Below are 23,285 nucleotides of genomic sequence, written 5' to 3' on the forward strand. Positions count from 1 at the left end.
CTCGTGCATTCGTTCTTCTTAATTAGGTCTAGTCAAAGTTGTAAAGGACATCACGGACTCCAGTGAGAACATCAGTCTGCATGAGAGTTAATGTTGTCCGTGAACTGAATGCACTCTGCCGGTAAGATCAGATGCACCTTGATACACACCTCATAATTCATGACCTCAATTATGGCTGAGTGAATTTAAATGACTCCAGCGATGGGGAGTCTGGAGAAGTGCCAGTCAGATTAATGCTGCTGAGAAGCAAGCTTATTATAATGGTGCTGTTTATGTCCGTAGTGGATTTCAATTTACTGTGGTAATTTCAATAGCTCAGTCTCACCGTATGGTTGGTACATTTGGGCTGTTTTATCAGTGTATAATTGGATAAAATGCATTTTCTACTAATTATCATGGTTTAATTAATTATTCATGTGAAAGATGGTGTTTGGTCATGATTTTATTACAGCTTACAAAAATCATACACATTATGTGACAGATATAAAATTAAAAGCATGTAAAAATTAAACATCCATCATTTAATTTCTGGTTATAGTGGTTTTTATGTGGCCACATACAGGATAACTGTAAAACATTTACGCACAGGACTTTTAAAGACATATACGTTTGTACAAGAAGCAGATTTATATACACATCCACAAATCTGAGGCACAACGAAAAATAGTCATGTTGATTATTTACAGTTTTCACAGAACAACATTAATGTCTTTCAGTTCATGACACAAAATGCAGAACATGTCAAAAACGCGTCCAATGATGTACTGTCTCACGCTCCACTATCAATTTCGAAGCTTTCATTGGGTTGAGCGCACTTGCATCTGAAATTGATTTTGGATTTATCATATACATCTTGGTGCTATACGTGTGCAAAATCTAAACTGGGCTTTCTGACTATTCTGAATTCTAGGAAACAAAACATGGTGGCCTTTTTCACTCTTTTCTTGAGCGATTATTAAGTCCTACTCCATGTATTTAATATATATATCTTAATATTGATTGTTTTCTAATGTTATATATATATAACATTAGATGTTTAAAAATGCCAATAGGAAGCAGGTTCCAGAATCAGCATATTTTGTTGTTCTTACTATTTAATAATAATTTCCTGTTAAAAACTCTAAAACATGCACTGATCATTGCTGTTATGCAGTACATTTTCATTTTACATCTGTTTTAATTACTATTGAATAAAATATTAAACTCCAGTTTGTAAAATGAAATGGTTCTGAGATGGAATTTTATTGTATTTTAATTTAGCAATTTGTGAAGAAATATTTAATGTGTGTCCTATAATCCATTTAAGTTTTTGTAAACAAAGGCCAATATCCTAATGACGTCAAGCAAGGAAGTGGCATGGAAATGTTTCCTGAAGGAAGACAGCAAACATTAGTAAGTATTCTGTGATGTTTTGTGTTTGTCTGTTGTTAAATATTAAATCTGATAATAGACTGCAGCTCTGATAGAGAGTTTTGAACGCATGTGTGCAAGACAGAAGACAAACAATAGTCAGGATTTGTATTAAGTAATACATAAAGTTTTTATATATATATATATATATATATATATATATATATATATATATATATAAAACAAAAAATATATATATATATATATATGTATTAGTAATTATATTTAGTTATTTAAATATATATTTCTCAATACATTAATCAGCTGATGAATCAAAATCTTTAACCAAACTGTAATGAAATGGTTCAAGATAGACAATGACAGCACAACCCTATTGTAACTGTGTGAGCATTATGGTTAGGGATTGTGAAATCATGGCTAATTTAAATTTAAATACTATTTATTTATTTATTACTACCTGTGGTAGCAAGATTTTGTAAGACAAATGTCCCCCAGTATTTTTTTTTTACCTTGTTGGATTATTTTTTAGTCCCAGGAAAAAAAAAACTGCGTATAAATCATATAGAATTAAGTATTTTCAGTGTAAAGTTGTCTGGGTGTCTCTTGAAATACAGTAACCATATTTGTATAAAATATACACTACCCAGCAAGCAGTAATTGTTTTTAAAAGATGTCTAATAGATGTCTAAACATAATCATCTTGGCTAAAACAAGACTAAATTTAGGATGTCAGTTAAAATCTAATAGATGTCTAAGAATAGGCCAAAACTAGACTTGTCATCAAATAAACAGAAACTAATGACTATGACTACACATATAAAGCTTGTCTAATCTGTCTATTTGATGTCTATTTTTCTGCTATTCATAAATGTATATTAGATTTTCACTGACTGCCCAAGTTTAGCCTTGTTTTAGCTACTTTTAGATGTCTATTAGACGTCTATTAAACACAAAATTGTTTGTTGGGTAGTAATACAGTTGATATATGTTCACTTATAAAGACTGTATTATTAAAATAAATCAAGAAGTCAGTGTGTTACAATCGACCCCTTGCTTTGTGTGATTAGGGTCAAATAAGGCTGATTTTATATATATATATATATATATATATATATATATATATATATATATATATATATATATATATATATATATATATATATATATATATATGTATATGTGTGGATTAAATTCTGTTAGATCTCATACTGAAAAATATAGAAGTCTTTCACTCTTTTTTTTTTGCAGAACACTTTTCAACCAGTCGATTATTTTAGTGGTATATTTACTTTATTGAAATGGTTTAAGATGGACATTAACAGAACAACCCAATGTGATCATGTGAGACGGATGATTAGAGCAGCATAACAATGGTTATTGGTTTTAATACTAATAAATTTAATATTTTTTTGTTTTGTTTTTAAAGGGAAAAGTCCACACAAGTATAGTAATATAGCTACCCATACATTTTGACCTTGTGGAGACATTTCTTGACTTATAAATCATACAGAATGGTGCATTTTAAATGTAAAATGTCGTAATGTTTACTGTGTGGGTTGTGTTAAGGGGTAGAGTTTGGGCAATATCTAAATTAACCAACTGTAGATTATATAAATAATTATATAACTCTTCACATAGATTGCTTTACAAATGTGTGTACTTTGTATTCCTCACTTTGTGGGGGCCAAATGACCCCACAAGTATAGCAATACCAGGAAATTTGGACCTTGGGACATTTTTTGTTACCTTGATGAGAAAAACAGCTCATAAATCAAACTGATTATAAGTATTTTGATAATGTAAAGATGCTGATTGTTTCCTGTGAGAGTTAGGGATCGAAAACACAGTCTTTACAGTATAAAATCATTAGGTGTATGGAAAGTCCCCATGAAGATAGCTGTGCGCCTGTGTGTGTACAGAGAGATTTTGAGTTTGCAAGAAATTCAGCAAATTTCTGAAAGTTTGTTAATCCCAAAGATATTTCAAAATGTAAGCATAACAGGAATGACCCTCTGACTAAACATAATAAATGACCTTTTACTTTACTGTAGGTCACTGCGCTCTCTCTAAACGTTCAAATTTCAATACAGAGCTTTGGCACACCAACCAACATTATCAAAAATATACTACTTATGCATTGGTCCTTTCATATTATCATTTGTTCGCTTTCTCTTTTTTTTATAAATGACTGTGATATTCACATTTAAAATATATATATTCATTTTATCAAAACAAATAGACAAAATATAGACTTTAATGAAGGTCATTCAGTGAGACTGCGAGGTCCTTGGGTTGATCAGTTAAGATCGTCAAAATCACAGTGATGTAAACAAAACTACACAAAGCAACCATGCAAGCAAACCCTTAAAACTCTTTCACAACATCACAACAGATCACAATGGCTACATGTTAACAATACACGCAAGCTTGAAAACACAATAGTTATCTGTCAAGTGTGATTTATATTAGTCTTAAATAAATTCAGCATATCTATTTATATAAAATCTCACATTTAATGCAAATAAACATTAGTGCACGTTTAAGGGGCTCCAATAATTCCCAAAATAAACATCAAAACTGCTGTGAAAATGGATAGAGGTTTTAAAAAGACATTCAGAAACCATGTGCGTGGTTATTATGCATTACTGCCGTGACCTCAGACTGCAGAGACATGAGAAACGTGTTGCACCACTTGCTGGAATGTCAAAGAGTCATTGCGGCAGTGTGGCGGTGGCACCGAGGTCAGAGATGGAAATCCTGTGCAAAAAAAAAAGTGTCTGGAGGCTAATCTGTTTGATATTTCTTATTGCAGACCACAGCTGGACAGAGCCTGAAGACATGAGCGTATGGACGGAGGACTGACTTCGACATACCAGAGTGACCCACAACAGTATCCTGGAAAGGTGAAGTGTGTAATTTCTGTGCCACTAAATGCACCTGATAATGTACAGTTGAAGAATTATTAGCCTATAGCGCATGTCTTTCGACTGTGGGGGAAACTGGAGCACCTGGAGGAAACCCACACGAACACGGGGAGAACATGCAAACTACACACAGAAATGCCAACTGGTCCTACTGGGACTCAAACCAGCGACTTTCTTGCTGGAAGGCGACAATGCTAACCACTGAGCCATCATCAAAAATACTTTTTTGAACTGTAAATGCAAAGTGAGTCCAGACAGATATTCCTCCCAATCCTTTTCTGCTGTTATTCAAACACATGACAAGGTTTAGAATATATATCAATTTTTTAGGATTTTATTTTAAATCTATAATGATAAATATAACTACATATATTAAATGTGTGTGCTGGTTCGGTTATTTATATGAAAACCCAGTTCCACCACTGCAAACTAATTATAATGAACTTTTTTTCCACAATTTCAAGATATGAACTTACAATAGTCAGGACTGTTTGGAGGGGAAAGACTATTTCTTGCATTTGTGAGTTTATATCTCACAATTCTGATTTTGGATCTTGCAGAATCTAATTGTGAGATATAAAGTTATACAGGGTGATTCAAAAAGAATATCACAACTTTGGAAATCTGTATTTTATCAAAGAAACATGATGGAACCGTGGGTAATTAATTAATGTGAAGAGTACTTAAAGTTTTTTTTTTAGTAGAAAACAAGTTCATAGATGTTCAATATGACCCCCTCCAGACACTCGAGTGAGATCAACCTGAAAGTTGTGGTAGTCTTTTTGAATTACCCTGTATAAATTAGTTTTATAAAGTTTAGAATGGGGATATGTAAACCTGAAATTCAGAGAAAAGAAGGTCTAATTGCAGGGTTATAGTTCTGACATTATAACATGCATAGTCTGAGATAAAAAGCCTAAACTACCTTTTAATTTTTTTTATTCAGTGCTGGAAACCTTTCACTAACCATTTTTTTATTTGTAAAATTTTAAACCGTTCATTCATTCTTTTTTTTTTGTCTTAGTACCATTATTAATGTAAGGTTGCCACAGTGGAATGAACCGAAAACATATCCATAATATGTTTTATGCATGGAAACATCCATACACTCTCATTCAGACACATACACTATGGACAATTTAGCCTACCCAATTCACCTATATCACATGTTTTTGGACTTTTGGGGGGAAACCCAAAGGAAACCCACGTGAACATGGGGAGAACATGCAAACTCCACACAGAAATGCCAACTGACCCAACAGGGGCTCGAACCAGTGACCTTCTTGCTGTTAGGCGATTGTGCTACCCACTGAGCCACCATGCTGCCCAAATTTAAACTTGTGTGTTGCAATTGGATTTTAATATGAATATACTGACATATTGTGTTACCTTCATTACATTTTCTTGATCTTAAATTTATTTTATAAAACCAATAGAATATTTTATCAAATCATTCAATTAAATACTATTAAATGTAAAATTTGCATCTTTCTCCATCTCTTCTTTGGTGTAGTATGTTCCTTCAGAAAAACAATCTAACATGCTGATAAGGTTCTATCTGCATTCTGAATGATTTTGAGATATTGAGCTTCAAAGTTTTGGCATTCCATACAGCAAACAATATGTGTGTAACAGTTGTTTTTCACACATTAACATGGCAGAGACCCTAAATGTACTCTAAATGTAAATTATCAAAATTTTCTCACATCTGCAAATTGGGGTAAAACAAACAGGACAAATGCAGATAGAAACTTCTCATTCTGAAAAGTCATTTTTCGCTTGGAATTATAAGGTCTATCTGGCAGATCGTTAATTGAAGGACTATTTATTAAGAAATACAATCACAAAATATAGAAATTGGTGTTGTAACAATATGCTGATGCTTGAGAAAGTAACATTTTTGCTATTTATAACATTTATTTAATGTTTTAGGATGATTTTTTTCTTGATCAAATTAAGCATACAAGGCTATGCTAAATATTTTATCCAGTGCAGCTGTTAATTTTATGTAATTAATATGGTAATATTTATTGAATTTTATCCTTTATATGAACTATTGAACTTTTTTATTGAACTATGTCCCATGAATTAAATTAAGTATTTCCCTTTAAGGCTTAATATCAAATTTTAGGACTTTAAAAGAAAACAGACAATGAGCAAATGAGTTTAATAAACACGGAAACATGTTTCACTGACTATATATATACATAAATAAAAATATTTCACATTATATTACATTTTTTTAATAACTGTTTCGTTTTCAACAATGTCAAGTTTAACATTTTATTTCAATGTTAAAAAATGCTTCCAAATCATCATATTTATTTTACACACATCTTTTCAGTTTTAGGTTTCTTCTCAATTTTGTGTGGTGCAGTAGTAGTGATTTTAGTTGACTTTACCACCATAACTTTCGGGTTAATCTCCCTCGAGTGTCGGGAGGGGGTCATACTGAACATCTATGATGTTTCTAATGAAAAAAACGAAGTACTCTTCACATTGATTAATTACCCACGGTTCCATCCTGTTTCTTTGATTAAATACAGATTTCCAAAGTCTAATAAAAGTTGATTTAGTGTTTCTTTTTGGTCAATTTGGTCAAATGCAGGCTAGAGTTCGACTTTGTAGATAAAACTTTTTTGTTTTTTAAATAAGAAGTCTTAAAATGTAAAGAACTTATAAAAAAACATCACATAATGTAAATAAGTTGTCATTTAATAAGAAAATGTGAATAACTCAATTTTGACAAAAATGTCAGCTAGAACCTTATCATTCTATGGTGGTGATTTGTTACTATCAAAAGTATTGTGTTGTTGTTTTTTTTTTAAATTAGGACCCTTTTGAATATAACGTCTGCACCCCCCCACCCCAAAATATAATCATGTTTTGGTAAATGTTCAAAATGAATAAAATTATCACATTTATGCATTTTAATTTATCAAATGTATACATTCTTGCTCAATAAAACAATGAATTTCTTTTATTTACGTTTCACTGACACCAGACTTTACATTTAGTAGTGTACATACTTTATTAATACTAATAATATTTTGAACATGGCCAAATATTTGCTTAACATCTTACAACAGATATTTATGCATTTGATTGATTTATTAAGACTGCTAGAATTAAGGTGGCTCATTCTGCTGTGACGACCCCTGATAAATAAGGGAATAAGCAGAATGAAAATCATTGAATGCTGAAATAAATTTATTTGAATATTAACCAAAAAAAAAGTTACTTGCACTGATCTGTGCACTTGAAACTGATCAAGAGCAAATATGTAGAATTGCACACTTCACCTTTTAAATCTCCTTGTGGCTTCATTCATCTGTCATTGAGTCTCCTCTGTTCTTTAAAAGACGCATAAAGCCAAGCTTTAAAAAACAAAACAGCCCATTCACCGTCACAGAGTTAATCACCCACTTGCTTTCACAAACAGTATTGTACCTTGAGACAAGACATTAGTGTGAGATCTGCAACAAAATCCATAATTACAGTTGAGCAGAATCTCTTTTTAAGTCCTACAACAGCACGGCTCAGTTTGGCGGACATTCACATCGATTTGAGGACCGTGCTGATGCTTGCTGGAGCATAATAAACCCCATTCTAATTGTTTTTAAGGAAGTCACATCAATACCCATCTTTTACCCTCCCAAGTCCACGGACAGGCAATTACAGTACACATCTGCTATAATGTATGATGCCAGCCAGACAAGCAAAAGCTTGCAAAGTCCCAGTAAAAGGCTCACGGTGATGCTTTCAGCCCTCATTTTTACACTAATATTGGCACTCTTGATGAATATGAGGATAGAGGGCTGTTTAAAAATGTCTTTATTGTTTAACCGCTTTATCTGTTGCTCAAAATGTTAATTGTTAATCAAAAATGGCATCATTAAAAAAAAAAAAAAAAGGTATCTTATAAGGAAGAGTTAGCTCTGAATCGACTAAATAAAATCTTTTACCTGCTACCCATGTAGGTCAACATGATCAATGTAGCATATTTGCATAATCCCTGCCTGCATATTCAAAAGATTGGATTTCAGTCTATATATGAAGCAGGGCATGAGTTTTTCTGAACTAGGACAGGGTCTACAGTGTTTTTAATTTACTGTTTTCAAAGTTCGAAGATGCAGTAGTGTGGATGTCAGGCGGAACGTAACAAAATCTATGCCATTTAAAATGAAAACACAATAGTCTAAACAGCACCTCAGACATGGAATAGATACAGAAAGACCAATCAAAACAGATTGGCCAGTTGACCAATCAGAGCAGAGTTGGCTTATGGCCGTGGTTTACAGATTTTAAGCTCAGAATTGCTTCAAATGAACCATATCAAAATCATTGCAGACTGATTCTAATATAAAAAGCATATTCTGGTAAAATGACAATGTTTAACCTATATTCTCACCCAAACCTATTGTAGCGGACTCCATTAGAAAAATTATGATGCTTTAAAAACCATAATGAAATGTTATTTAAGAAATTCCAGTCAACTGGAAATGTTATGAATCACCCTGGAAAGAGACGTTTATCATGTCTAAACACTGTCAGGAGAACGATTCAAGTAGCCAAATAAATCTCCCAGAATCACAGAAAATCTTCTGACATTACCATTTAAAAATTTGAAAGCATTTCAAGAAAAAAGCCCTCTCATCCAAAAATAAACTCAAGCATCTTTTTACAGTTATTTGTAATATTTTGAGCACATTTGCCTTCTTTCTTCATATCTACCAAGAATGCCAATAATTAAGGACTAGGAGGACACGGCATGGTTTCTCTCTGTAAACAGTACTGTATGTGAAGCTAAACATCACTACTTCATTTTAAAGCTATTTCTCTCCTAAACCAATGCACTTTTTTGAGATGGCACAGTGTGAAATCTCTCTTTTTTAATGGTCTTGGTAGAAATGTATTTGGCATGTGCATGTTCATTATGATATGTAAATGATGCATTTGCACAGTGTTTCCATTTCTGGCATGGACCCTCAATGAAGCTTTAATAGGTGTGCATACATGTTTTAGAGGCAGCCTCGTCTCACCGGTGTGCTGCAGAATTTAGTCCATGGGGTCCTGGCACTGGGTGCAGTGGATCATGTCCTCGCTGTAAGGCTCCACTTGAATGGTTGTGCTGTAGAAGCCGAATTTGGTCTGGAGGAGTTCAGTGGCTTCCTTTAAGACACTCTGAGGGTCTGCGTTCTCCTCTAAAATAAAATAGATGATGCTGGGTTTAAATGGCCTTATATTTCTTACAGCATTATATTAAAACAGTTAAACGTGAAATACAGAAGGATTTAGATTTATTTTTAAGGACCATTTGTGGATAAAATCTTTTTCCATTATTATTTGAAAATAGTTGGAAACAATTATATACTTTCATGTTGTTTACATATTTGTGACCTTTGACCACAAAACTAGTTCTTTTTTTTTCTTTTAGATTTATGCATATAATATTTAGCCAAATCTGTAATTAAAAAAGTCTATATAGAGAGAAAATCAACTTTAAATTATTATATATTAAAATAGTATATTTAAATGATCATATTTTCAGTAATAAAGCTTGCACTGCGTTAATCTTGTCAATCATATTATTCAAAGGGTTGTAATTCGCACTCATTAAATAATTTACTTTGTACAGCTTTTTTTTTTTTTACATTCTTCAGTGATACAGAACATAGACCTTTTCGGCACAATGCATTCCTCGGTGTGTGACACAATCCTTTCACTCCAGCCTTTTATCCCACAGTCAATCACATTACGTCATTAGTTAGATGGCCACCCAATAGTTAAAGACAATCCCATTTTCATTTCAATATACTGTAATGTAGACATGAATCAGTGAATGATGATAATTTATGTTATTTTCCTGTAAAATAATGTTTGTAAAGGTGAAGGTAAATAATTCTTGTGTGGTTAATTACAGTATTTTGAAATGAAAATTAGATTGTTTTTATCGAGGGCTGGAGTGAAAGGATTGTGTCACACACTGGGGAAGGCATTGTGCTGAAACGTCTGTGTTTTGTATCACCGAAGAATGTAAAATAAAAGCTATACAAAGTAAATATTTAATGAGAGCAAATCAAAACCTTCTGAATTATTATATTTAAAAAATATATATTACGATAACACTTTATTTTAATGGTCCATTTGAGTATTATTAGACTGTCTTCTTAATATCTGTTGATACTGCTCCTTCAACAGGCACTTAACTGACTATAAAAAACTCTGCAAGTACATGTCAACTTACCCTAATCCCAACCTTAACCCCAATCTAACAGTATACTTAAAATCTAATGAGAATTAGTTGGCATGTAGATACGATGCAACTTACATTCAACAAACCGACCATCAAAATAAAGTGTGATCTATGTCAACTTTTGTTTAGACTTTCAGCAGTGACATTTATATTACACTGAACTGAACTAAATTGTACTTTAACCATGAAAACCGGACTGAAGGGGTTTTGATTTACTAAAACTTCCATCTATGTTAAGCTGATTTGATACAATCTACATTGTAAAAGGTGCTATAGAAATAAAGATGATTTGAATTGGATTGAATGTATAATAGGAACAGTAGTAAATTTACAAAATATGTCCATGGAACATGACCATGGATAATATGTATAATAATAAATAAAGATTAAAATGCAAAGATTGAAACTATTAAAATGAAATATAATGCTGATGCAAAATTATATTAGCCTGACTTATTACACGCACTAACCCAACAAAATATCTACAAAAAATTCAAACAAAGATTAGTTGCAATACAAGAATAAGAATATGACTGTAAAACCATGATTTTAGTTTCATGTAAATATTAATATATAATGCTTATAAATAGGAAGACACCAACTGATATTCAAGCAACGTTATTCTAAAGACATTAGCCAAAAAAAATTTCATTTAACATGACATGGTCAAAAATAATTCAAAGTTGACATTATAAATCCCTATGACAAGAAATGCATTGCAATGTCAAGGTTTAATCTTTTTAACCCATCATAATGAAATGCTAAATATTTGATCCTAATAAGAAATCTAAGTAATGTTGCATTTCATACAAAAAATACAGTAAAATAATCAAATAAATAAGTTAATACCAAATGACATTGTCTTAATTGCATCAGTAATAATTGGGGTACAAAAAAGGCTTTTCATCCAAAAATGATCTTGAAGATTTAGATGAATAATATTAATAATTTGTTATAAACAAGGAGGTAAATGAACAATAAAAGAAAAACAGTGTAATTGTTTTGTTTTGTATAAACTGACCGATGGCTATGTGAACAGATAGCAGACTCTGGCTAAGAGTGAGAGCCCACAGATGCAGACTGTGCATGGCCTTCACCGCCTTCAGAGACAGCAACACCTCCTTCACTGAATTAAACTGGATTCCTTTAGGCGCCCCTGAACACAGAACACCGAAACCAGCTGAGCAATTTAATGCTTATGTGAGTACAGTTTTTTTCCTAGAATAAACTTTAAGTAAAAATCATCTGAAATTCACTTCATGTTTAAGGCGAGACACTGCCTTTCAAATTTGGTGACTTGTTTTTTCAGTGTAATGTAAAGTAAATATACAGATTGCACTTTTGAGTGTTACTTTTGTCACATTTGATCACTTTGTGTTTGTAGATCCAGTGATAATGGAAAAAAGCTTAAACTAAATCTCCACTTGGAGTAATTACATATTATTATAGGTTCTAAAGGTTTTACGGAAGGATTTTTTCATTTTCTTAATTTTGAAAAATGTATTTTTGTTTTTATGTTCACAGTATTTTCTGAATAATGGAGTGATCAACAAAATATAATCACCTCTGGAAAAAAAACTTTCATGTCAATATAATTGTTTGTATAACTAATCTTCAGATGCTTGTTAATGTATGCAAATTAGTGCTTATTTAATGAAACATTCCCTCATTTGCATATTTAAATAGCATTTTAGTAAAGTTGTAATATGAAAAAAATGATTCCAATTTTCTTTTATGTGTATTTTTTCATTCAATTAAGGAAGTATGATGAAAAAGATTAGTTAGTTATTATATTTTACCATGTTGCAGTGTCTTGCCCTAAAGTGCATTATGCATCTTAAACATACACTGGAATTGTATGCATGCTTTAGAAATGTAATAAACTAAATGAATAAATATGAATATTACCCTCCATGAGAATGCGGAAGACGTCTCTTAGGATGGTGAGGGTGGTGGCCAGGACGAACACAGAAAAGAGGAAAGTGCAAATGGGATCGGCTATTTTGTATTCTGGCTGCGTTAGAAGGTGGAGAGAGAAAGAACGAGAGAGAGAGAGAGAGAGAGAACAGGAGGCACTGATGCATTAAAGAACAAAATCAGATGCTTCTCTGAAAAGTGTCAAATTGAATTAGGCTCCAGAAATAGAAGTAACAGCCTATGCTAATGCACTTTTTAGAGAGACGGGGGAAGAAATCTGGGTTTTCTTTCTTATCAAGGTAATTTAATTAAAGTTAAAAATAAATAAATAAATTTATGAACTAATATTTACTAAACTATTTTTTTTTTGCTATTTTTGAACACAAAGAAGTATTTTTATGTTTAACAAGTCTCCTCCATTTGGCCTTTACCTTCACTTTCTCTCTTTCATGGATAAGGAAACGGTGTTGTACGCTCTCCATTGAAGACATGCATTAGCCTATAATTAATTTGTTTGTTAAGCACAAAAATTTGTTTCAAAACTATTTCTAAATTCAGTTTTAGTTTCCAGAAAATGAATAAATGAACAATAATAACGAAGTGTGGCCAAAAAGCTTGAGTTATATCCAAACACACGTTCTATTCTTAAACCCCATATGATCCAAAACCCGGCAGGTGGACAAATCTAAGCTTGTTTTTGATAAAACAAATATAAATTTGCATATTATAGATAATACTACTAATAATAATTACATTATACAAATGCAAGTTGTCATGAATAAACTGTAAAAAGCCTCCGAGGGGAAGAAGAAATGGAGGTAGTGTTTTTATATTTATAGAAAATAATCATTTTTGTAATATTTTAATCCATTAAATTTTCATTCTTTTCATTTGTAACAATATTTGCGTATTGCTCTTCATACTGCGTGTTTAAAGCAATGTGTAAGCGAGGCATACAAATGACATGCTCTGCGCTGGACCTTAAACCTACTTTCAGCTGGTCTATTGTGCAGTCTATTTTAGTTCTTCAAAATAGCAACACACCAATAATGCGCCCTAACTCACCTCATTTCCAGACCAGAACACCCATGAGTCTACAAAGTGGCGCAAATGAATCTGCTATTTAAACAACATGGCAGAGAATGGGAAAATTAGGGTTGCGCTGGTCTGAAACTAGCAACACGTCTTGGAAACACGTCTTGTGCCTTATTGCGCCGGGTGTATGATAGGGCCCATTGCGTCAAACAAACAAACATTTATTTTGGATGTTATTAATCGTGATTGATCTTTGCCCAGCACTTAATATTATATAAATTATATATGAAAATGTATTACTGCAATGAGAAAACTGAATTTTAAGCAGTCATTACTCCAGTCTTCAGTGAAACATTTCATAATATTAACAATAAATAAAAAACAGGTACATATAATGTACATCACGATATGGAAACTATTGAGACGACTTAAATTCACATAAAACACTGCCTGGGTTGTTTTAGTCTTAGTGGTGACATTTATTCTAAATTTAAACCATAAATGTTCCCATTTAGAGCATTTTATTGCATAAAAAGACTAAAATGTTGTCATGTTTTCTTACATGTTTATTATTATTATTCCATTGAATATATATCATATATAATATTTATAATAATATTTTAAATTCAGAAGTTAAGAACTCAATATTTGGTGGAAGAACCCTGATTTTTAATTACAGCATACAGTAGGTCTCAAACTCAATTCCTGGAGGGCCGCAGCTCTGCACAGTTTTGCTCTAACCCTGATCAAACACAGCTGATCCAACTAAGGTGATGAAGACTCTTTTTAGCACCCCGATCATATAAATCAGCTGTGTTTGATAGAGTTGGAGCAAAGCAGAGCTGCAGCCCTTCTGGAATTGAGTTGAGACCTATGAGTTACAGCAATTAAAATGTTTGTTATTTTGAAAAAAAACAAAAATAAAACGCATTCTTTAAAGGACAATTCTTTATTATATATTATTATATGGAGAGAGCCTCTAAAGTAAACCATATACAACAACAAAATATAGAAGTTTTTATGAAGTATATAAGAATTTATATAGTGATTCTCTATGCGTGTTGATTTACCCTGAAGTAGATTATAATAGCAGCCACCATCACTCCAAAGCTCTGCAGAAGATCCCCCAACACATGAATAAAAGCCGCTCTGACGCTGGTGTTGCCATGATTCCCCAGGAGGCTGTGCGAGTGACCGTGGCCCACAGGACTCATCCCGCTCTCATCAATCTTGTGGTAGCCTGACCCGTGACTGTGGAAGGTTGTGGAGTGGTGCAGAATGTAGGCCATTCTGCAAAATTAAAACAATAATAATGCACAGATGCGGATCAAATCAATCGATGTTTGTCGTGGTATATTGTTTAAAAATCTTGGGGACTGTGCATTTGATTTGATTTTGATTTTATTTCTCCAGTTTGTATAAACAGGGTTGGTTTTAAAAATAAGAGGGTTAATGGTAACGGAATATACAGCGAGGGTTATAAGTAAGGAACACATCACCTATTTGCCCAGAAAACATATTTCTAAAGGTGCCGTTGACTTGAAATTACCCTCGGATGTTAATAACAACCAAAAGCAATCCATATATCCAGAGAAAACAAATCTAAATAGTACACAAATTATGTTATGCGTAATAAAATGCATAATAAAATGACGCAGAGAAAAAGTATTGAACACATGAAGATAGGGAGGTGTAGAAAGGCAGTGAAGGCCCAGACAGCAGCTAAAATCTCTCTGTAGTTCTTCAGCAACCCTCTACCTTTCATCATTGTAAATTAATATTAGCTGCTTCAGTCCAACATCTACATTAGCAGGATGATGAAGATGAAACCAGGGTGGACATTATAGCAAGACAATGATCCAAAACACAGCCAAGGAAACCCTCAAATGCTTTCAGAGAAAGAAAATCAAGCTGTCGAATGACTCAGCCAATCACCTGACTTCAATCAAATATAAAATAAAAATTAAAGATCAGATTTAATAGACGAGATTTTGTTTTATTGTTTTTGTTTGTATTGTTTGGGGTTTTACCCAAGTCTGGTTTAATTCCATCAACAGCAACTTTAAAAAATATTATTTCCAGGAAAAAACATGACGTGTTGAACACTTATTTTCCCAGCTGTATATTTTGTATTAATATGTAATGCTTTGCATATATGCGAAAGGAGGATGATTTGAACTTGCGGTCGGCAGCTTGATGCGTATAAAGAGCACATTTGGAACGTTTATTTCTTGCACTTGAATCGCATCTGACAGAAGTATAACGGCTTTAACTTTCAAAATTCAAGTTTTGCGTGACAAAAACACGCTGTAAGCCATTGAAAACAGTATTGACACCCAGTTGAGAAACGCTGCTCTGGCTGATGACAATTCTTAACGAAAGTTCTAAGCACCCTACCGAAAGGCACTGGTCACTATGACGCCCTCCATGCAGCAAGAAAAAGGTCTCTACAAACTACACTGTACAGAGGATAACCATGTTTCAGAGAAATGTCATACACTAATAAAATTGATTAGTTGACTTTGCTTTAGAAAAAGTGAGTAAAACTGTTGCTTTTAACGCGATTAGTTGACAAAAAAAAGTAAGTAAACTCCTTGTCTTAATATTAAGTAAATGAACTGTGTGACTAATTATAAAAATAACTTAAGTCACTCACTGTTAACAGGTTTACTTTATTTTTTATTAAAGTCAACTAGTCACTTTTAGGGCAATGGAGATTTACTCACTTTAAAAAAAAAAAGAAAAAGGAAACTTATTGCTGTTTTGAGCCAGTATTATGTAAGTCAGGGGTGCCCAACCCTGCTCCTGGAGATCTAGCTTCTTGCAGAATTCAGCTCCAACCCTAATCAAACACACCTGAACCAATTAATGAGGACCTGAAAAGTAGTTGATAATTACAGGCAGGTGTGTTTGATATGGGTTGAACTGAAATCTGCAGGAAGATAGACCTCCAGGAACTGGGTTGGTCACCCCTGATGTAAGTAATGTAAATTAAACAACTTGTAAAGTTATATTAGTTCAACTACAAAGTTTACACACACAAATGCTATAGTTATTTAATTGAAACATGGTTAAAATATTTTAATAATGTAGTAACAAAAGAACAAAAACATTTGGTCACGCCTTATATAACTTTTTTTTTTACAATGTAAAACTTCAACTTTGGGTATTTAAAATCTTTAAATAAGCATTGATATGTAAATTATTTGCTGGAAACTTCTAGTCATTACCACTTCTAGTCAATTAATATTTCTTTTATTTTATTTTATTTTTTAGGAAAGTCTGTTTTCTTACATGATGTTGACCACGACTGCACATCCTGAGGTGAGAAGCATCACACGGCCTTCGATTTCATAATCATTTCTCACTATCCTCTCAATGGCAAGATACACCAACACACCAGTCACGATCCAGATGGACATTACAGATATCAGGGCTCCCAGAATCTCTGCAGGAGATGAATATAGACTGGTATTAAAGTTGGATGTAGCAAATTTGTACATTAAAAAAAACAACAAACAATTGCATTTCAATCACTTCACCCAAATTTATTCTTATAACTTTAAAAGATGTAGAATATGGCACATAAATTAAATGGATACATTTTTGATGTGTTTATGTTGTTGATGGATCTTGATAGATTAGTTTGTTTTTAAACTATTCCAGTAATGATTAGAAAGGATGAAGTCCTTTCAGTTTGGTTACCAGATTCTTAAGGTACTTGTCAATCAGAACTTCTACTTGCCATTACATTTGTTTTAAAATTTTGGTCACATTTTATTTTAATGTACAGTTCAGGCTATTAACACATAAACTAAGACATTTAGCTTTATACACTACTAAATTTGCTACTTTTTAATTTATTGTGTAGGATGATTAGGGATGTAAAATAAGATCATACTTTATAGGTACTAATAAAAGTTTATATCTTAATAGTAGGCAGGTAATAAGTAGTAAATGATGGGAACATATTTGGAACCACATCTGAAGATGATCAAAGATCAAAGATGCACACTCTAAAAAATGCTGGGTTGTTGTAACCAGGGTGCAAATTACAGGGGGATTTGGGTTATTAAACCGAAGTGTTACCAAAATGTCAAATTGCCTAGAGGTGTGAAATTGTTACACGTAACAGTTTATTTGAACCCACATCTGCCATCATTTATAAACCCTGGTTACATATAGTTGAAGTCAGAATTATTAGCCCATTTGAAAAATGTTTTTTCTTTTTGAAATATTTCCCAAATTATGTTTAAGAGAGAAAAGACAATTTCACAGTATGTCTTATAATATTTTTTATTTTTGAGAAAGTCTTATTTGTTTTATTTTGGCTAGAATAAAAGTAGTTTTTAATTTTTTTAGAAAACATTTTAAGGTGAAAATTGTTAGCTTTTTAAGCTATATTTTTTTCTTCCATAGTCTACAGAACAAACAATCGATATACAATAGCTTTCCTAATTACCCTATCCTGCCTAATTAACCTAATTAACCTTGTTAAGCCTTTAAATGTCACAAAATAATTCAGTTATTAGAAATGAGTTACTTAAACTATTATGTTTAGAAATGTGTTGAAAAAATCTTCTCTCCGTTAAACAGAAATTGGGAAAAAAATAAACGAGGGTTAATAATTCAGGGGGTGGTGGGGTGGGGGGGGGCTAATAATTCAGGGGTGCTAATAATTCTCACTTCAATTGTACATGGAAAATAAATGAAAAATGTTAAGACAAATATGGACAAAACTAGCATTGGGTTAATTATTTTTTAAATTATACTTCAACTACATTAACCAATCGGTTAGGTTTGTCCATATTTGACCCACCCAATATTGGGTGACAACAACTGAGCATTTTTTCTTGTGTGTAAAGATATGGATCAACATAAGGGTGATCATTTTTTATTTTACAATTTTCAACATCAAAGATGCACACTCTAAAATATGCTGGGTTGTTGTAACCAGGGTGCAAATTTCAGGGGGATTTGGGTTATTAAGCCCCCTAATTAATGCTTGATACCCCCTGAAAGAAATGAAAACAAGATGTATGGGGGTCAGCCCTTTAATAATGAAAAAATTGTTTGCTCTGATCTGTATTTTAAATAATAATGTTTATAATTAAAATAATAGATAATATAAATATACATTTGACCACCCCTATTATGGTTCATGGAATGCATAATTGTGTTAATCAGTCTATGTTTTTTGTAAAATAGGTGTTTGTTTCTACATATAGTCTGAAAGTCAAGTTAGATTCATATTTTAGTTTGACCTACAGTAACCTCTAAAACAGCTAATCAGAGGATACTGTAGGTCAGCATACACTAAATATCCCTCAAAACACTGAAAACCTAAATATGTTTAATTAATAAATTAGATGTAATTTAAATAAATACATAAATGACTGAAGGATGTATTACACAAACACTACCAAAACATTTAACTCAATTAATGGTCAATGTATAATTCGTACACTGGTCTTAACCTAACGATGGGTCAAATATGGACAAACTCAATGTTTTGTTAATCGTTTCAGTTAATTATAAATTACAATTTTTATTAAAATGATTGAATTGGTCCATGTTTGACCCAACATTGGGTTTCGACAACACAGCGTATTTTACAGTTTATGTCATGTTTATTTGGCAGGACTTGAAGTTTCCTGATACGCTTGGCTGAACTCGCCTGATCTGTGCCAGCCGAAGTTCATGATCTTGGTGGGTGGTCTTGAGGAGATCCACAAGGAGAAGAGACTGACCATCATACTGCCAAAATCTGTCAGAAGGTGGGCTGCATCGGTCATAATGGCCAGACTGTGTGCTAGATAACCACCTGCATCACCACATCAACAGAGAAGAAGAACCAAGTAACTATTAGACCAGCACTCATAAAAACAGGTTCCAAAGTGGGTTTTGCAGCAATGCCATAGAAGAGCATTTTCTGGTTGCACAAAGTTTTTAAAATAACACAAAAAAAATGCTTTCTTTACAGTTTGAAGAATATTTGTAAAATCTAAAATGTTTTGATAAATATAAATGTTACATGGATGATAAAATGTTATTCATGGATCCATTAATGCAAATTAATCTTATAATTTAATAATCTATAATCTTGTCCAACTATAAATAACCTTAGGGGAATTTTCAGTGTTACATGGATATTAACAGGTGAACTTTTAATATCCATGGAACGTTTCAATCCCCCTCATAGTCCTAGTCTGCAGAACTCTTGAATAATCTTAAGATGGGTGTGTTTCCCAAACAACGACGTAACTCGCGGCTGAACTACCATAGTACGATGCATTGTTTGGGAAAAAAAACTATGTAGTGATAAGTGTTTCCCAAAACCCGTAGTTTTTCTGTCGCAGATCCATCGATTGAACCACGTTAGTTATAGCGTAAAACGCCCATAATGATGCTGTAAACGAGGTGGAGTAACAACTTCTTTAGAGAAAAGCCCATAATTTCTTTGTGCAAATTATATTGTTTTTCATGCACACACATTTAAAATAAAATCCAATATTAGATTTGGTAAAAACATGCACTCGCTTTCCATATTAACTGAAATATATGTAAATGGCACATAGGACCTATGTTTGCTTTACTAATATTATTGAGAAGTTGAACATTACATATTCTATTCTAAAACATATCACTTACAAAAGCTAACACGTATTCTAATATCATATATAAATCATATAAATAAATAAATAATGAGGCTATTTATTAAGAAATGAAATGTAATATTTATTATTTATTAGAAATGAAAAAACATACTTTTAACAATATTAATGATGATGATGATAATAATAATTATGATTATTATTATTATTAAATAGGATGTTGCTTATTTATTTTTAATTTGTTTTGAAAAGCCTACTTTCACAATTTGAGACATGTACACCACCGCAGAAATGTTCTAACCAGGCCCATGTCATATACAGTACAGATATTTAATAAATAACCCACTATAAATTAAAAGAATCAAAGTGTGCTTTTTGTTTTCTCAAGCTTTGGAGATGTGACATAAATTCCGCTTTTAAATAATATGTCACCTATATAGCAAGGTATAAGGGAGCACAAATGTAAACATGAAGATCGCTAAAACTTTATTGTAAAAATAGTTTGGAAGCAAATTACATTTAAGAGAGATGACTTTAATGCTTTTTTTATTTTTAATAATTCCAACTTTGAATCTTAGAATGTTCTATATGAATAGGGAAAAGGGAGGTTAATGGGGAATAGAACACAGCCAGGAACTATGTTTTTAGCGACAGCTTCAGAGCTGTAGCTGCGGGTCCTCAAGTTTGCGATGCAGTTTGCAAATGTTCGTTGGAGCGACGGATTTGGAAAACATCAAATCAACAAACTATGTTTGCAACGACAAAACTTGCGACCTTAGTTGGCTAACTATGGTTTTGGGAAACGCACCCCAGGATAGTACACCCAACAATTCTGTCATCATTTACTTATCCTTGATTTGTTTCAAACAAGGTTTTGTTTTGTTTTTTACCCAAATGAAGATATTATGAAGATTTTTGGAACCTGGTAAACATTGACATTAATATTAGGAAAAGCAAATACTATGGAAGTTCATGGTTGGTTTCCAGTGTTATTCAATGTACCTTTTTTTTTCAACAGAACAAAAATACTCAAACTGGTTTGGAAAAAAATGTAAAAACTGATAATCATCGACATCCATAATATTTGTTTTTCCTGCTATGGAAGTCAATAGGTGCTCCTTCAACATACTTCAATTAATCCTTTTCATTCAACTGAACAAAACTCAAAAACTCAAACTAGTTTGGAACAAGTCAAGGTTGATAGAATGATGACAGAATATTCATTTTTAGGTGAACTATCACTTTAAGAACTATGAAGAACCTATTGTGCAATAAAAAGGTCTTCATGAAACCATTAATTTTTTAAAACATAACCTATAAAGACTCCTTACTTGAAAAATGTGAGATTGTACCACCACAGACCCTTCACATGACCATTATTCATTCATTTTATTTATTTCATTTATACTCATTAAAACATAAAGAAAACTTTTGTGATATCAGTTCAAACAGCATAAATCTTTTGTAGTTTGACAGAGAGAGTGACTCATAATTATTTTCAAGTGTTGTTCTTGAATTTTAATGCTGACTGGAACAAAAAGAAGCTGTATTCGCTGAACAAAGCACAGAAAAACCTGCTTATTACATAAAATGGATGGTGTCAAGGACCGGTGGTGATCCAGCAATTTTTAAGCAATTTTGTGCTACAATGATGAATTGTTTAATCTGTCATTTACTTAGTTGTAAAATGCACTGAGAGCATTTATTGCGAGGCGAGAAACTAAGCACAAAGCAAAAGAAATGTCTGACATTGACATATTTATTATACAGTAGTTATACTTGGGGCAACACGCTGGTGCAGTCGCCTCACAGCAAGATAGTCGCTGACATTTCTGTGTGGAGTTTGCATGTTCTTTCCGTGTTCGCAAGGGTTTCCCCCACAGTTCAAAGAAATGTGCTGTAGGTAAATTGAATAAGCTAAATTGTCCGTAGTGTATGTGTGTATGTCCAGGTCCTCCAGGTTGGAGGTTGAGCAATGGGCTAACAACCCACCTCATAAAATCATGTTACAAAACACCAATATGGCGTGGCTAAATATCAACTTTGATATAAATAGCCCTGGGAGTAACTAAGTAAGTAGTTATACTCTGTGAAAAAACATTGTCTCAACTTTGATATACTTTAATTATAGCCTATTATATTTATGAGAAGATATGCAGCCTTTATGCCAACTCATAATTTTAATAAACACTATAGTGTTGTTTTTTGGTAGCTTTATTAGTAATATTAAGTATGTAAGTATATAAGGTGTTCTTGTAACACATGTACTTACTATGTATTCGCCCTCTGATGTATTTATTGGCCTTTATTGGATGAATTTAAAGCTATTTAGCAGATTGGCAATAATATGATAAAGGCAGAGACCAGTGATTAATAATTATATAGAGGCATTGAGTTGCACATCCTTTGAATAGCCCATAATTTTTCTCAGAGCTAGATAATTAAATAATTATATACTTATATAAAAAACTAAATATAATCTGTACAAAATAACATACTTCAAGTCTAAAATGTCAGATGTTTGAGGGAAATACATTTTTCTGGAGCAGCAAAATGTATAATTGACATATAGGAACAGCACAGGTTTTATTTAATAGTTAATTATATATATATATATATATGTTCTATTGGATGTCAAATTAAAGTTAATGTCTTATAAAGAAATGCTGAATAGCATTAAATCATGAAGCTTGAAGATTGTCATATATTGTCATTATTTTAATCTGAACTTGTGCACCTCCTAAAATGTTGGACAGTTGAATGATAAATGGATCCAATGGAGCAAAATTAATTTAATGGGGAAAAACTAGCTACACCATAAAACCTAACAGTCGACTTTATCAAATGAAATGAGTGTAGTTAACTCAAAATTGACTGAAAGTTAATTCTACTCATTTAAAAAGAGTTTTGAATTCAGTGTTGAAGGTAATGAGTTAATTGAGTACCTCATTATTTCATTGTAGATTAAGTTCACAGTACTCATATAGATTAGCTTTTTAACTCAAATGGTTTGTTGCAATCGGTTTCCTCAAACAATTTGAGTCGCCTTACTTGTTTTTACAGTAGTTGGTTTGAGTTCTCCTCATTCATTGGGTTTTACTGTGCTCAAATTGCTTTGTGTACTCAAATGGATTAGGTTCACAGTACTCTTTAGGATTACTTTTTTTT

At 32.4% G+C, this 23,285-nt stretch overlaps 1 protein-coding gene and 1 long non-coding RNA gene across 4 annotated transcripts in view; one reads left to right on the top strand and one right to left on the bottom strand.

The window, feature by feature from the left end:
• Positions 1 to 19,488, top strand: LOC141379402 (uncharacterized). Its single transcript, XR_015518834.1, has 6 exons — positions 1 to 121; positions 1,307 to 1,392; positions 4,184 to 4,274; positions 11,591 to 11,751; positions 16,780 to 16,827; positions 19,145 to 19,488. It is a non-coding gene; the product is annotated as an uncharacterized LOC141379402 (long non-coding RNA).
• The window catches only part of slc30a2 (solute carrier family 30 member 2), a 27,548-nt gene continuing 7,872 nt past the window's right edge, over positions 3,610 to 23,285 (bottom strand). Inside the window, exons 3-9 of one of the 3 annotated variants that reach the window (XM_087297452.1) lie at positions 19,181 to 19,327; positions 16,798 to 16,951; positions 14,574 to 14,793; positions 12,460 to 12,565; positions 11,573 to 11,707; positions 9,338 to 9,499; positions 3,610 to 4,128 (exon numbers count right to left, since the gene is read on the bottom strand). In XM_087297452.1, coding sequence (XP_087153578.1) covers positions 9,354 to 9,499; positions 11,573 to 11,707; positions 12,460 to 12,565; positions 14,574 to 14,793; positions 16,798 to 16,951; positions 19,181 to 19,327 — 908 coding nt within the window. In that variant the 3' untranslated portion in view covers positions 3,610 to 4,128; positions 9,338 to 9,353. 3 annotated transcript variants of the gene reach the window in all.

This window comes from Danio rerio, chromosome 20 (assembly GCF_052040795.2).
Source record: "Danio rerio strain M-AB ecotype USA chromosome 20, GRCz13ab, whole genome shotgun sequence".
NCBI classification, from domain to species: Eukaryota; Metazoa; Chordata; class Actinopteri; order Cypriniformes; family Danionidae; genus Danio; species Danio rerio.